The 14,570-nt window shown below is 37.1% G+C and overlaps 1 protein-coding gene across 1 annotated transcript in view; it reads right to left on the bottom strand.

Annotated features, from left to right (window-relative positions):
• The window catches only part of mkrn1 (makorin, ring finger protein, 1), a 98,678-nt gene that overhangs the window by 35,778 nt on the left and 48,330 nt on the right, over positions 1–14,570 (bottom strand). The window contains exons 4-5 of the mRNA XM_041215592.1: positions 5,484–5,710; positions 1,069–1,283 (exon numbers count right to left, since the gene is read on the bottom strand). Coding sequence (XP_041071526.1) covers positions 1,069–1,283; positions 5,484–5,710 — 442 coding nt within the window. The remainder of the gene's footprint in view (positions 1–1,068; positions 1,284–5,483; positions 5,711–14,570) is intronic.

The following is a 14,570-nucleotide window of genomic DNA, read 5'->3' as shown; positions in this document are numbered from 1 at the left end:
AGCTCAGGCCAGGCTGAACAATTGGCCCCATCTACCCTGCCTCAGCTGAAAGTTCTGTACCATTGCCTGCAAAACTGTTTCATCTGTGTGCCTATTTCATTTTGTGAAGTCAACCCCGCTGGAAAAGCAAACTTTACACCACTGGTTTTCAGCCCACCGACCTCCGTGAAGAAATTCCTCATAGGATTTTGATTCAGGACTCTGGACCTCACGTGAGCCAATATTTATTTTCTCTGAGGTCTCTGTACTGTAAAACTTTCTTTTCTCTATCCCTCTCTTTACTCTATGTGCACAGAGGGGGACGTTGTGGACCCTCCATTTCGGTTTTTGAATATGTGCAATAAGCTAACCTTTTGAGTTCATCCTACCTCAGGTTTGCTATGGTGTTATTAGTAGGAATTGGATTACACAAAAATTGAGGGGTTGGGAAATATGCCACTACTTATTAAAAAAGAAACAAATACGGACAGATGGTGAGAGGAATAATTGGCGATCATTGAACGGACCCCCCCCATGTCCATAACATTAGTAACTACTGTAAATTGGCATAGACAACCATATTTAACATAGTAAAGAACGCAGTTGTTTTCTGGCACTGGGAGACAATTTATTTTCTTTTCATATTAAGCTTCAACAAAAGAAAGTTAGCTGGATTTCAATGCTAATTAAACATTTTCTTAATAGAGCAAAATAATTTTCCAATAAATCAAACCCTAAAAGAGAAGAACAACATTTTATAGATTGCAAACAGCAAAATGAATATACATTTCTACAAATCTAGGGTCAAAAGACTTACTTTACATAAATAAAAACAGTGTTCGAATTACTCAGTGGACCTGGCAGCATCTGTGGAGAAACAGAGTTAACATTTTGAGCTGAATAGGACACTTCTTTGGAGCTGAACTGGAGAAGATATAGAAGAAGAGAAATAGAAGAAGTCATATTCAACTTGAATTGCTAACTTTGTTTCTCCTTCTACAAATGCTGCCAGATCTGCTGAGTGCTTCCAACACTTTGCTTTTAATTCAAATCTCCAGCATCCGCAGTATTTTGCTTTTATTGACTTACTTTACAATCTTGTTCTCAAACTGCTTGGCACTCCTCCACTTTCGAATGCAATTGAGACAGTAGGTATGACTGCAATTGGACAGGATTCCAAAACGTCGTTCACTTGCATTTGTTTTCTCATATATTACTTCCATGCAGATGCCACATATGATATCCTTACTACGTTGAATGGCGAAAGATAGCTCCATGTCTTTTTCATGAGCCTCAATGCAAGCCTATGATAAAGAACCGGTAAAAGGACCATACTAACATTGATTTTAATCAATTCAGTTGGATTTTCACATCTCAAATTTACCAAATCAATATTTTTGTTCAAACTGAAATATTGCAAATCACATTAGAACAGAAAAATTGAATTATTCAAATATGTTTGAAAGAGTCTCCCTTAAAATATGAAAATAGAAAAGCTAAAATAGTTCAATTTTTAGATTCATTGTAACAATTATATGTGTAAATAATGAATTAACTCAAACCAGTAATTGTCACGAAACAATAATAAGTAAAGCAAGTTTATGGGTGTGTGTGTAGATGGTTCTGTCTGCGATTTAATTAAATTAGAGTCAGATAGGCTGTAAGCTTGAAATTATCAATAAAAGGTTAGGGGTAAAAGGCATTTGAAATGTACATGGATGAGGTCTTAGCATGTAGGGTGTGAAGGAAAATTGTATTTTTAGATAACTGAAAGAGTTGTTTGGGTTTCAAAGGGATGGTAGGATGTTTACAACTAACAAGAGAAATAGGACAAAGTTAATGTTTATTTTTCCCAAAAGTTACTGACCATATTGGCAATGTGAAATATTTTTATATTATGGGAAAAGTGCGTTTCCAAAGACATATAAAACAATGGAATTTACAGATTAAAGAGAGAGAAACATATATAAAGATGGAAGGAAGGTGATGATGAGGGTGCCATATAAGAACTAAAAGGAGTGAGTAAAACAGCGTTGGGGAAGCCTCCAGCCATGTTTGCAAAAATCTGCTGTGTCCAGTAACTAAAGTTGGAAAAAAGTCTTTGGAATTCTACTGTCGAGTGGGTGCTGTGGTAAATTTGCTGGCTTGCTATTTAAATTTAAAATCAATTTTGTACTGTTGCCTTAAAGAGTATGTGTATTTGGGAGTCAGTTTAATTAGGAATTTGGGGATTTGTTATAATATTAAGTAACTGTAATCTTATCTATGTGCTTGAAATCTTTTCTTTTGTTAATAAATGTTCTAATTTAGTTTTTTTAAATCTCTAAAGGTGTTAGTGTCTCATTACTTCTGAATTCAGTGCCCAAATCTTTCTCATAATAAATACAAATTGCAAAACCATTGTGATAACGTGGCCAAGTTTCCCTTGTGGATTTGGTCCCCCTGGCACATATCACCTGCCACGTCTTAACATAATAACCAAATCTGCTCAATTGTCCTGTTACATCATTCATAGCACTAACTCTTGGAAGAGAATCGTAGCATGTGCTGTACCAAATGTATGGAGTTTCAATTTATTTGACAAATGTTAGTCAAATTGTCTTCCTCAGACTTGCAAACAAGTTCCTTCCTATTTCTATTATGCAACAGTCATTTTTAACTAAAAACATGTTGCTTAACCAGAGATAGTCTAATAACACTATCTGTACTGGGCAAAGCTACAGACTGCTTGGTGTGATCAGGACTCTAGTGGAATTTATTATGTTGGATCCATGTACTCTCTATATGGCCCCAAATCTGCTAGAGATATATTCATTACCAATGTCAGGGACAGTGGCGAATGCTGTAATTTGAACTTCTGAAAGAACGCTCAGCGTTGGGTACACCAAGTCAAAACAGAAGCTTCCTTTTTTTCTTGCTGAAAAGGGCCAATTTAAGATGGCTAAAAGAAATGCTTAACATTTATGATCTGTTAATACCCTCAGATCTTTGGTCGATAATGACTCGTTTTGAGGAGTGTGTCCACTGGAAAGGAAGCAATCTCAAAGGGCCTCATTGTTCATGGGTACCTTCTCTGAAGTTAGCAAGGAAAAGGAGATATTCAGACATACCTAGTACTTGCAGAACGAGGATATCTGTTCTAATTTACTCACACTTTCTTACACAGAGAAAAAGAGAAGGGAAGTTCTGATGATTACTAAAATAAGGATAGCTGAATGAATGCTCAATTAGCTGGATGAAGTAGAGCCACTGAAAATAATTGCATGAACAGTTGTGGGTATGAAGCTAGAAGGAATACATGTATCGGTCATTCTTATTTTGACTACGAAACCCAATAATCTTCTACAAAATGAAATAACTGACACTTGTGATATATGCGCGCAAAATAATCTTCTGGAAAGGTTGGTCAAGTCATTTTAAATTGAATGAATGAATATTTTAATTTTGTTAGAAACTGATCCAAATGACAGAAGATCTGAGATTTTACTGAATCCCTGGGGTTTAGGGGACTAGAAAGCAGAAGGAATATTAACTTTTTTCTTTATTCACTTGCTAGAATCTCCTTGAGGCGCCTAAGTGCTTAGTTTAGCTGCCAAATGATTTTCCACCACAAGATTCTTTCAATGTTAGGTAAATTACTGGACCACCCCAATTAGCTAACAGCTACAATATTGCAAATTGTTCTGCCTTACTTAAAGCCTTGTGAACCTTACTTTATCATTCATACCAAACCCACTTCTACACCACGTACTTGCACTTTTCCTTTTTGAATCTAAAAATTATAAAATTAAAATATAACCATATTGTTTGACTTCCTTTAACTACACAGCTGCTGCTATCCACCAGAGTTATGTCTGAAGGAAATTCTCAAATTCGGACACAAGATATACTCACAGGAAATTGTATTTTATTCCCAAAATTAATCTGGTAAAATACTTTATGTAAGGAGGTAAAACTAATTTTGCAAATTTCAAGGAACCAACAAGTTGCAAGATTGGAAAACAAACACATTTGGTCATCTTAATTGAAAAGCTTGCTTTTTAACACAATGAAAAAATAAGGCCATTATTAAAAAGGGGATATGGTATGGAGGGTACTGAAGTAAAGCATCCAGGTGTTCATAAATTCTGAACAATTAAGTTAAGATAGTCAGTTGGAAAAATAGTGAGGAAATGTTCTCAACTAAAGAATTTTGGTACAAAAAGGGCAAAAATAGAAAGCGTGTTATTATATGATCTGCTTTGTATTGAGATAGTGAAAAAGGTTTATGTTGAGACAAGTCTGCTTTAATAGACGGAACTATACAAAGTCACAACTGACCAAGGTATTATGTTTGAAGTGGGAAAGAAACAAAACTGGCAATTATGAAATAGTTATCACGAGAAATAACTCCCTCAACGCCCACCACTTCTTAAAAATTTCTTGGTCAGGTGTATGTAACATGGGTTGGTATATGCAATCTTGGAGCTGAAGAATAGCTTTACTGGTAAGGGAAGAAAAGTCCAAAAAAAGGCACAATGGTACCAGACATAGATGTCTGGCACTACTGAAGCCCAGACAGAGGGAATGCTTTACTTTGGCAATATAATTGTTCAACAAATTTCACGATGAAAGACAAATTGCTTTCCAAGCTGAAAAACACACAAAAAAGCAAAAATCAAATGCAAACTATTTTACAAGGGTTATGTTTCTCCCTGACGAGGACCACTACATCAATCCTTTGTGAAGCACGGGAAAGGTGCACCAAATAGGTCGTTCTGAAGCCTTAGTACCAAAAATGCCTCCAAGGGGCTTTGTTCATGGCTTTTCCTGCTATTAGCTCATGTAATTTATGGAAAATAGAGCACCATATCGCCATTCTTCTAAGGCAGCATGTAATCCAAAATAACCCTGTTTCTCTACACAAACCTATTTTCTTAAACATTCTTTAGTGTAGTTAGAAAGTACAGTACTGATATTTGATCAGCTGTCTTGCACAAGGTTGCGACACTTTCCAAAAACGTAATGATTCAGAGCTATTACAATCTGCACTTTATAGGTGTTTTTTTTTTACTAGTTGGGGCTGGAGGCAGATGGTTGGTGTGTGGAGAGAAACTTACAACTTGTAAACTGCAGGCATGCTTCAGATAGGAAGCTTGAACTCAAATACAGACTTCTGTAATTCATGATCATACCCACTATCTATATTCTATAAAAACATATCAACTGCAAGTTTAAATAAATCCTGAAATGGTTCATTGACTAATGCTAACATTAAGTATTAAACATGAATAAGCAGCAGCAGTGACAAAATAGTCATAGAATAAATTGCGCAAATCTGTAAGTTGATGTGCTGCATGGGAATAATTTTACCTAACAACTACAATTTTAAAAAATGGAACAGCTTAAGGCTGATGTGGATCAAGCACACATCAACTCTCTCTTAGATCTGCAACACCATAAATCACATCGACCCAAATGTTTTAAGCGAATATAATAGCCTCACTTTCAGTTCAGTTACTTGCCTTAATGTGGTCTGATCTCTGAGAGGCATCGGTTGGATGAAGAACCTGCAAGCCACACATATCACACACATCTCCATGGAGGTACACACAGTTAACACCATATCGACATTCTCCTAAGGCAGCATATGGGCACATCTGCTTCTTCACATCTTCACCAGTTTGTGGGGCCTCAAAACTTTCTTCTATTAATAAATCTTCCATTCTTGTTTCATGGCAAATTGGTACAGCTGTAACGAGAATTTTGAAATGGTCCTATAACTAATTACCAACAGGAATCTACATTTGTCAAAAATATAAAAGTTACAATTTTGATTGTTACCCAGACTGCATTAGAAGACAGTCCAAAACAAAATGTGACAGAAATGAAATCTTAAAAAGGGCAGTGGTGTCATTTAGGGAAAGCTGGGAATTTTAATTCTGAAATTTCACCCCCAAATTCAATAAACGTTATCTATAGCTTCTCCCAATTGAAGGATTTCAATGAAAGAAAAACACACATGAAACCTGTCACATCAGGTCATCTAACTGGGGAAAGAAAAACCACTTGCTCAAGTAACTTATGCAGTGTCTGCACCATCAGGCAGCTCTCATTATCAAGGAACAGGATCCTACCCAGTGCTACACACCAATACAATGCATACCAATACAATGAGAAAAATTCAATCTTGACAAGAAAAGGTGGTCCCATGGCAAAAGTTGTTCGAGCAAGTCTTCAGATAAAAAAAAGCAAAAATGGTAAGTCTCTAATTGGCCACTTATGAAAAGTTGAAATTTTCGTCGAAAGGGGAATGTTTCAGTGGCTATGGAATGGGTAAGAGGTGGGGCAATGAATACTTTAGATTGTAGGCAGGCCCTTACTCCTACAGTACTTGTATACCACTGTTTTCCCTGTATGTAAAAGCTGGTGGTCTAATGCTGTGGTTTATCAATGCTCTCTTTCACATTCCTCCAGTTCAGACCACCATGAGAATGCATTTAGTGAAGCCAAGACACTTTCTAAAGGGAGGGAGATAAGGAGGGCAAGTTGCTTTGTGCTACTCACGACCTCCTGGGCAGTTAATGATTGACACTGAAGTTGGCCAGATGGAAATTTCCTAGCACTGTTCTACTTTTTGTGTGAGGGGCGAAATAGGAGCACAAGAAAGATGAATGAAATTATTATGCTTGATATTTCTACAAACCTTCTTACATTGAAGCAAGGAAATCAGTATACCATAAACTGGATATTTCAAGTGCAGCCATTGTTTGGATTTGTGTCAGATCTGCTTTAATGTTGAATTTTAATAAGCCATAAACTGCAGGCATGAGTCCCATGTGTGCAATTGTACTGTATAAGCTTATCTCTCTGTGCCAACCTAAATGGTCTGTAGCACAAAAGCAATTAATTAATTTATTTATAACCATTAATTACCAAAGTACAGATTAAGTATACACCAGGTAAAAAGGTAACAATTCACTCACATCTGTCATTGCACAAGTCAGTTAGGTCTCGCTCTCAAATCCTCTTATGTACAGTACACAGCAGGCAAAAAGCTGGGAATTCAGTAACGTATGGCGTGTATATTACTCTTTTCTACTTGCACTAGGACTGGAAAATTTCAAACTCAATTAGCCAGAAGTGAGTTGCTCGTTTTATAGCTCGGGGAAAGCTGGCAGGTAACTCACTAATCCCTCATCTTCAATCCCTATAATTTCTTGTTGGATCAGATCCTAAGTAGCCTGTTGCAGCTCCGTCTGCCACCCAGATAACTTCCTCATCAGGCTGTAATATTTTCTTTGGATTCATTTCCTCTGTTTGAAGTTCAAGCAGATATGTTTGAAAGAAACATTATTTGAAGAGGTTTTTAAAAAATGGTTTATATGATTAAGTGGAGAGCCAAACATTTCTTCCATAATGGATGAATTCTGCAAAGTGAGCCTGCTGTAAAGTCACCGCAACAAAAACGCAAGTAATCGAGAGCAGAACAAACTGCACTGGTGATGGAGGAGCTGATATTCAATTTACATGATAACAGGAATGAAAACATAAGCTGTACCAGTGTTGGCTTTACAAAGTGTGTAACTAGTTGGTTTTACTGTCCTTCATAGCATTTGCATCACTCACACAGCTCAGCAGTTCTCCAGTTTGAAGAATTTGCAAGAAGAGGGTCCAAGGGATATGCAAAGTGTCCTGTGTCGCTGTTGCCTAGGCCCTTCAAAGTTTTAATTGTACTGAGTGCTTTAAACAATATTATACGAGCAGCATAGGTCACAGGATTTTGATTATACACTCTCATTTTCTTTATAAAGCTTAAAAATCTAACTGATTTTATTTCTAAAATCTTTTAAATAAGAAAACAAGCTGTTTAAAGTGCTTTTAACATTTTATGAAAGGATCCAAGCTTCTGGATCATAATTTCAGGAGGTAGCTTACATAAACTTGAATACCACTCCAAGTCATTCTGTCTCTTCTGTCGGTTTATAACTAACACTTTGGCCCTACATAAAATATTGTGTAAAGCTTTCAATATCTTAAGCTTGAAAAAAAATTAAATTTACATAATCTAGATCATAGAAAGTCTAAGCCAAATGCAATCCAGACATTCATGAAAGTTTTGTGATCACCTCTATAGGTTTTTGGATGCACAGTCAATAAAATTCATTCAAAACTGAGTTAACAAATTCCAAATTTTCACACCAACATTCATAATATGAACATTGTCGCTACATTCAGAAAACCAGTATTCCATGGTTTACGACCTGAAATTAATAGAACACATGGAACTGGAGAGGTTTGAACATTGACTATTGAATGTAATCAGTATATCGCAAGTAGGTTAGTGTATTTTCCAGTTAAAATGATAGATTTCTCAAAAGGTTAAATTTAAATCATGAAAGGTAAACCTTACTGTATAGTTGGATGTTAATTTCTTACCTCATGTGGCCCACACATTAGTTGCAAATACACCATCTACCTTTGAGGAATAATGAGCAGTTGAATGGTTCTTCCAAAGAGCACTGTCGTCTGTTACTGGACATCAGGTTGGGGAATTCTTTGGGCAATCACATCCACTAATCACTATGAAGTCCTGTACAGCTGCTCCAGGGTCATTTTATTCTTATTAAACAGATATCTGCTGAGGTAGATAACAGTGTGGCTAAAGCTACTCTCCAAGTCTACTACTGTAACTGAACCATACTGAGGTGCTTTGCAGGGGATAGCAGCATCAGGAAAATCTTTTTTGTAAAGAAATACAGTAATGTACTTTGCATTTATTGGGTGGCAATTATGATCAGAAAAGAAGTCTCCTGAAGTTGACTCTGATTAATATTCCTTTCTTTTTACTTCTGAAAAACTCAAGATATAAAACCGGTTTCCACAGCCTTACTTAAGAGTTAATCAATTCCAAGGAAGTCACAGTTGGCAGTTAATTTATATGAGAGCTGAAAGAACTCATAAAACTCTCACTGTGCATTACTTGAAAATAACAGTGCCATACCTACCCTTAATCATCTTTTCTTCAATTAAATCCTTTCTTGCGTACAAAATTCACATTCACCTTTAAATTTGTATTAATATATGAACTTATCCATCCAGTTAATTCACAGTGATCCCATTATGCTTGGCATCTAACTGTCCTTTGGTCCCATCTGTAATTTTCATATAACTTGTTCATTTTTAAAAAAAAATTGTGAACACCAGAGTCCCAGGCAAGACTCCAGCAGGGTTCTTTTCTATTAACAAGTTACTTTTAACTTCCAGTTGATCACTTTGACATTAAAGGAGTGACAATTAGATTTGATATGTGACTGCAGCCTATTCACAACCATACAACACTCAGCATAAAAAGAAAAACCTACAGTAAAAAGTTATGGCCCAGGTTTTGCAGTGGTAATGATAGTGAAACTGTCAACATTTACCGTCATTACTCCATTAAAATTAACAGCATCTTCGGGAGTCCACAAATGCGCAGAATACTGTGGAAATCCATAAATTGCTGCCAGTGATTCCACATTCCTCAAGAAAGTGCTCTGTTGAGGTCCCCCCCATACTGCAATCAATGGGAAAGCAATGAATTGCCAAGAACTTACATTTATGCTTTCAGTCTCACTTATTGAATAAGGAATAACTGGTGTACTAACTTCACATTTACTTCTAAACACCCCCACTGGCCCTGAAAACTAATTTTATACGTGAAATGTCATATTTCTCCATAAAATTTTCTACATTAATATATATTTTAAAATTATAATATTTTAGCTTCTATTTTAATCTAATCAATTAATTTTGGTGTATGAAAATTTAATTGAAAGTGGAGGATATTAAGTGCTTTTAACTTCTTGGTTTGCTGTATGTGAATACTTCAATGTGATTGGCTGCTTACCTGCTTGTCATTGCACGCCAAGACATCCTGTTGACTTGGCACAGTTTTATATGGTCATCGGGAAAGGGAGAAACCATTTCACAGAGATCACTGGATCTTTGTGGGTTGCTTTCTTTGAGGTTAGCAACAAGCGCACAAGCTTCACTACAGACTGCAAAATATAGCCTATATTTCAGTTCAATGGGTTATAACACAATTCACACCGCAAGCTGGATGTGGATTCAGTGATGGAGTTACAAAAATACCCAGCTTATTTCAAGAGTGCAGTCTGAGACCAGAGTTTCCTCCCACAAGTGCAATCACAGTTACACCTAGATATATGTGATCTTTAAAAAGTTTCATAAGTTGTTTGCGCACAGGTTGCATGTCTCCCTGCATGCAAATGCCAAGGAAATTGCAGTTCTGGGCGTAGTGTACAGTGCAATTCAATTACTACTGGTTACAGCTGCAACATTATTGCCTTTAAAGGAACCACATTGTGTGTAACTGAGGCAAATTATTCCTGTCAAGTTCAAGTTACTAGTCTCCAATCCTCATTGAATCTCAGGTACTTAATGATATCCAGAATACTGAAGCCAACATTAAAAAAAAGATAGTCACTACAAGCTCAATTGGGCATCAGTAAAATTTTCAGTATTAACTTTTGATGATTTTGTGTTTGTTTTGGCCACTTTTGGGTTTATTCAAATATTTCTTCTTTAAATAAGTTCATGAAAATTAGTGAAAAGCAGGAAACCCAAAGTACCACCTCAAACTTGCCATAATTTTAATCGCAAGCAAAGCCATCTCTGACCATTTCCTTGTATCCTTCACCACTCACATTCTTATTCCTTCTGTGTCACCCTAAATAAACTCTCTCCAATCACTTATAAGTGCTCTTTCAAACTCAACTTTCTAGCCTTTGAACATCCATTTGCCACAATACTTCTGCACTGCTGATCTGCTCAAGCGCTCCTTCAACCGTTGATGCCTTTTCCATTAGTAAGGCCCTTACTCTCTTGCACAATTGTCACTCCCCCACATCTTTAATTCAAATCCGAGGAACTCAGATTTGAACATATCTGGCGCACAACTGTTTTAGTCACTCATAGCCAGCTGCATCACATGTACATTCATCTGGCCTCACACTCTTCTGCTAAGACTGCCTGCTATTTCAGTATCATTCTGAATGCAAAGGTAGCCCCAGCTTCTTTTCCCCACCATCTCTTTAAATCTTGCTCCCCTGATCTCGAAAAAGTGCAAGGAGCTCCTGGAACATTTTTGGCACCAACACCGAGACCATTCATTCAGCTGCATCCTCCTTTTCTCCAAGCTAAACACCCCCCAAAGTTCCCCTTTAGCTAGCCCTAAAGCTGTGCCTTATGTCTGTTTTCCTCTTTCCTCTCCAAGCTCACGTATCCACAAGACCCACCCTCTTTTCTCTCAATACAATTCCTACTAAACTGCTGACTAACTTCCCTTCCTGGCCTACATGCTAGCTGACATTGTAAGCAGTTCCTTTTCCTGTTATTTCCTGCCACCTTTTAAAAATTGCCATGATCACACACCTCTACAAAACACCTGCCCTCAAACTGTCTGTCCTTGCAATCTACTGACTTATCTGCAGCCCCCCATTCCTCGCGAAAGTCATTAAATATAAGTAAATGTTAAATTCCACCAAATCTGTACCCACCTTTCTCACCATTCCATGCCTGAATCTTTCCAATCAGGTTTCTGTCCCTGCCTTAGCACAGAAATAGCTGTTATCCATGCCACAAAAGACATGCGCCGTAACCATGGTACACTATCTCTCCTCACTTCTTGACCCCCCTGCAGCTTTTGACAGCCAATCACACAATCCTTTTTGCCCCTCATTTATTGTCCAGCTGAGTGCAATTAACATCATTTGGCTCCACTTAGACCTATCAAATCAGCCAAAAAAATCTCTAGCTTCTCTTCACACTCCATCACCGTTGAAATGTCCCAAGGATCTGTCGATGGCACCTCCTATCCCACATCTATGTGAGTGACATTATGTCAGGTTCCACATATATGCTGATGACACCCATCCTTTCCTCAACACTATGCTTATCTATTCCGATGCTCTTCTGATTCACCTCGATCATTCACAAACTTGAACTCACCCAAACTCTGATGCCCTTTACATCACCCCACAAAGTCCCACTCACTTATCACTACTGTACTGGACCTACGGTGACTCCAGATCCACCAATGCCTCCATTTTAAAATTGCATGTTCAAATCCCTCCATAGCCTCACCCCTCCCTATATTTGTAACTTCCTCCAACCACACAATCCTCAAGAAAACTCTGCATTCCATCAACTCTACCTTCTTATACAGCTTTCACTCTTCTGGCCCTATGCTCTGGAATTCCCTCCCTATATCTCTGCCAGTCCATATCGCTCCTCCTTTAAGACCCTCCTAAAAACCTACCTCTTTGTCCAAGCTTTCAGTCAGCCCTCCTAGTATCCACTTGTTTGGCTCAGCTTCAATTTTTGACTGATTTGCCATTTCTTGATTCTGAAATATACCTATATTAAAGGTGCAACGTAAATGAAAGTTGTTTTAAAATTATATTGTAATAGTGGGGAAGCTAGCATTAAAATAAAATTGGACTCAAACTCAATTGACAAATGAAAAGTCATTGGAGAGCTGGGAAAAGGGTACCACAACGGGAAACCTGCACTTAAGCAGAGTGAAGAAAGTTTGGGGACACAGTACACTGGAACTGGAGTAACCCATTTATTCCCAAAAGCCTGGTCCCACCATTTAATTAAATCCTGGCTGATCTGTATCGTAAATACATTATCTGATCTAGCTCCACATACCCTGATACCCTTACCCAAAAAAAATTTCAGTCTTGAAAGCTCGGTCTCAATATCTACAGCATTTTGGGGGAAGAGAAATCTAGATTTCGACTACCCCTGTGTGAAAATGTGCGTCCTAATATCCTTTCTAAATTGTCTGTATCTGGAATATAACCCCTCGTTCTCCACTTTCTTTTCCCCGCAACCAAAGGAAACACTTTCCCTGTGTCTGCTTTCTTTAAACACTTCACCCAAATCGCCCCTCAATCTTCTTTAAAACTTACGTTTATGCAACCTGTCTTCACAATTCAATCCTCTAAGCCCGAGTATCACGTTATCATTTTTAAAAAATGGTCATGGTGGGGGGGACATGGAAGAAAGTGTGTCCAATGGTTTAACCTGAAACCAATAAAGTTAAAGATCAGCTGTGGCTCTGAATTTCTTTTTATATCAATGAACAGATACCTATTTACCTTCTGCTTTGTATAAATGTTAGTAAAGGAACTCTCAGTCCCTTTAAGCAACGCAAAAGAGATCAAAAATTGACAGAACAAAAACTGAGAAAACTTTAGTGGTTATACAGATTGTATTACACAAAAATGCATTTTGCATGCCATCCAGAAGTGCCCAGCAATTTATCAATAACTGGTATTTTCGTATGCTGAAATAGCTTCTTTTAGACTGTTAAGTTTAAAGCACATAAGTGGTGCCCATGAGGACGGCACCATATTGGTGCTAGAGTTTTTGCTTAGGTTAACAAATGCAATTTTTGCTCTGTGAATTTTAATATGTTGTATCACTTAATATGTGCCACATTACATCTTACACATTTAAATAACTTGCACACTACAAGTAGGGGAGTGATCCACGACATGCCATAAATATATTTTGTGCCAAAAACTAGATTTAATAAATTTGATGCTACAAAGTACTTCTAAATAAATAATGTATTTTGTATTAAAGGAGCAACTGACACGTCTAAACTTCTTAAGTTCAAATTATTTTGCGTAATTATGTGTAAAACAGTCAAAAGGATTTAAGTTTTCCTCCACCAAGGGTATCTAAACTCCTTTGAAGGTTTACTTTTTTTTAAAAAGATCATAGGTGTCCTCCCTGGGCCTTCCAACTAATGTTGCTAAAGGGTGGGTGGCTGGCTTCTGGGATTATACTTTTTAGTGAGTTCGGAGTTGCACATAACAGCAGCCCAACAGACACACTAAAGTCAAATGACATTTCTCCCTGCAAGGAGATGCCAGACTCCTGCTTGTCTTTTCACACTCCATTACAGTGATAAGTAACTCAGTGACACTGGGGATTGAAATTGTTCCTATCATTAGTTGACGTGCACATTCAAAATTATAAGCTTAATGGTTCCTCCTGCTTCAAAACACTATGGATAAGCATTGTGAAGTTTTAGTTTTAAAGCACAAGGCAGCAAATTAAAGTACAGTGTTTCTTTTGCGTAAAAATAAAGAGTTTTGATCAGTTCAATTATGTTAATGCTAAATACATACTAGTATATCTGATCTGGCATAACCCACTTCATCTCTAAATAAGCAATTGAAAAAAAAATCTTTAAAATATTTCAACTGATTTGAGTAGCAATCACCGAGACATTCTTCGCTACAATATTCTTAGGTATTTCCATATCTACTACGATGATTCACTACAATGCAGTACAAATTTCCAAATGCAGAAATATACAAAGAAATTAATTCAATCATTTATTACATGGATGCAGACAATTATTGCAGACCTGTTAATTATCACATTGGCAGAATTATCCAGGTGTGCTCACAGATACACAAGAAACAACTTTCTGGATTTTTCAAACTGTTGCCCTTCTATATAGCAATCCAATTTAACTAGGGTAATTATACATGCAGGAAGCTGGAAGAGTGTTTCAGAACTGAAAA

Source organism: Carcharodon carcharias, chromosome 21, assembly GCF_017639515.1.
Source record: "Carcharodon carcharias isolate sCarCar2 chromosome 21, sCarCar2.pri, whole genome shotgun sequence".
Taxonomy (NCBI): domain Eukaryota; kingdom Metazoa; phylum Chordata; class Chondrichthyes; order Lamniformes; family Lamnidae; genus Carcharodon; species Carcharodon carcharias.
Note: the sequence above shows the minus strand (reverse complement) of the source record. Positions and strands in the feature narration are given on the sequence as shown.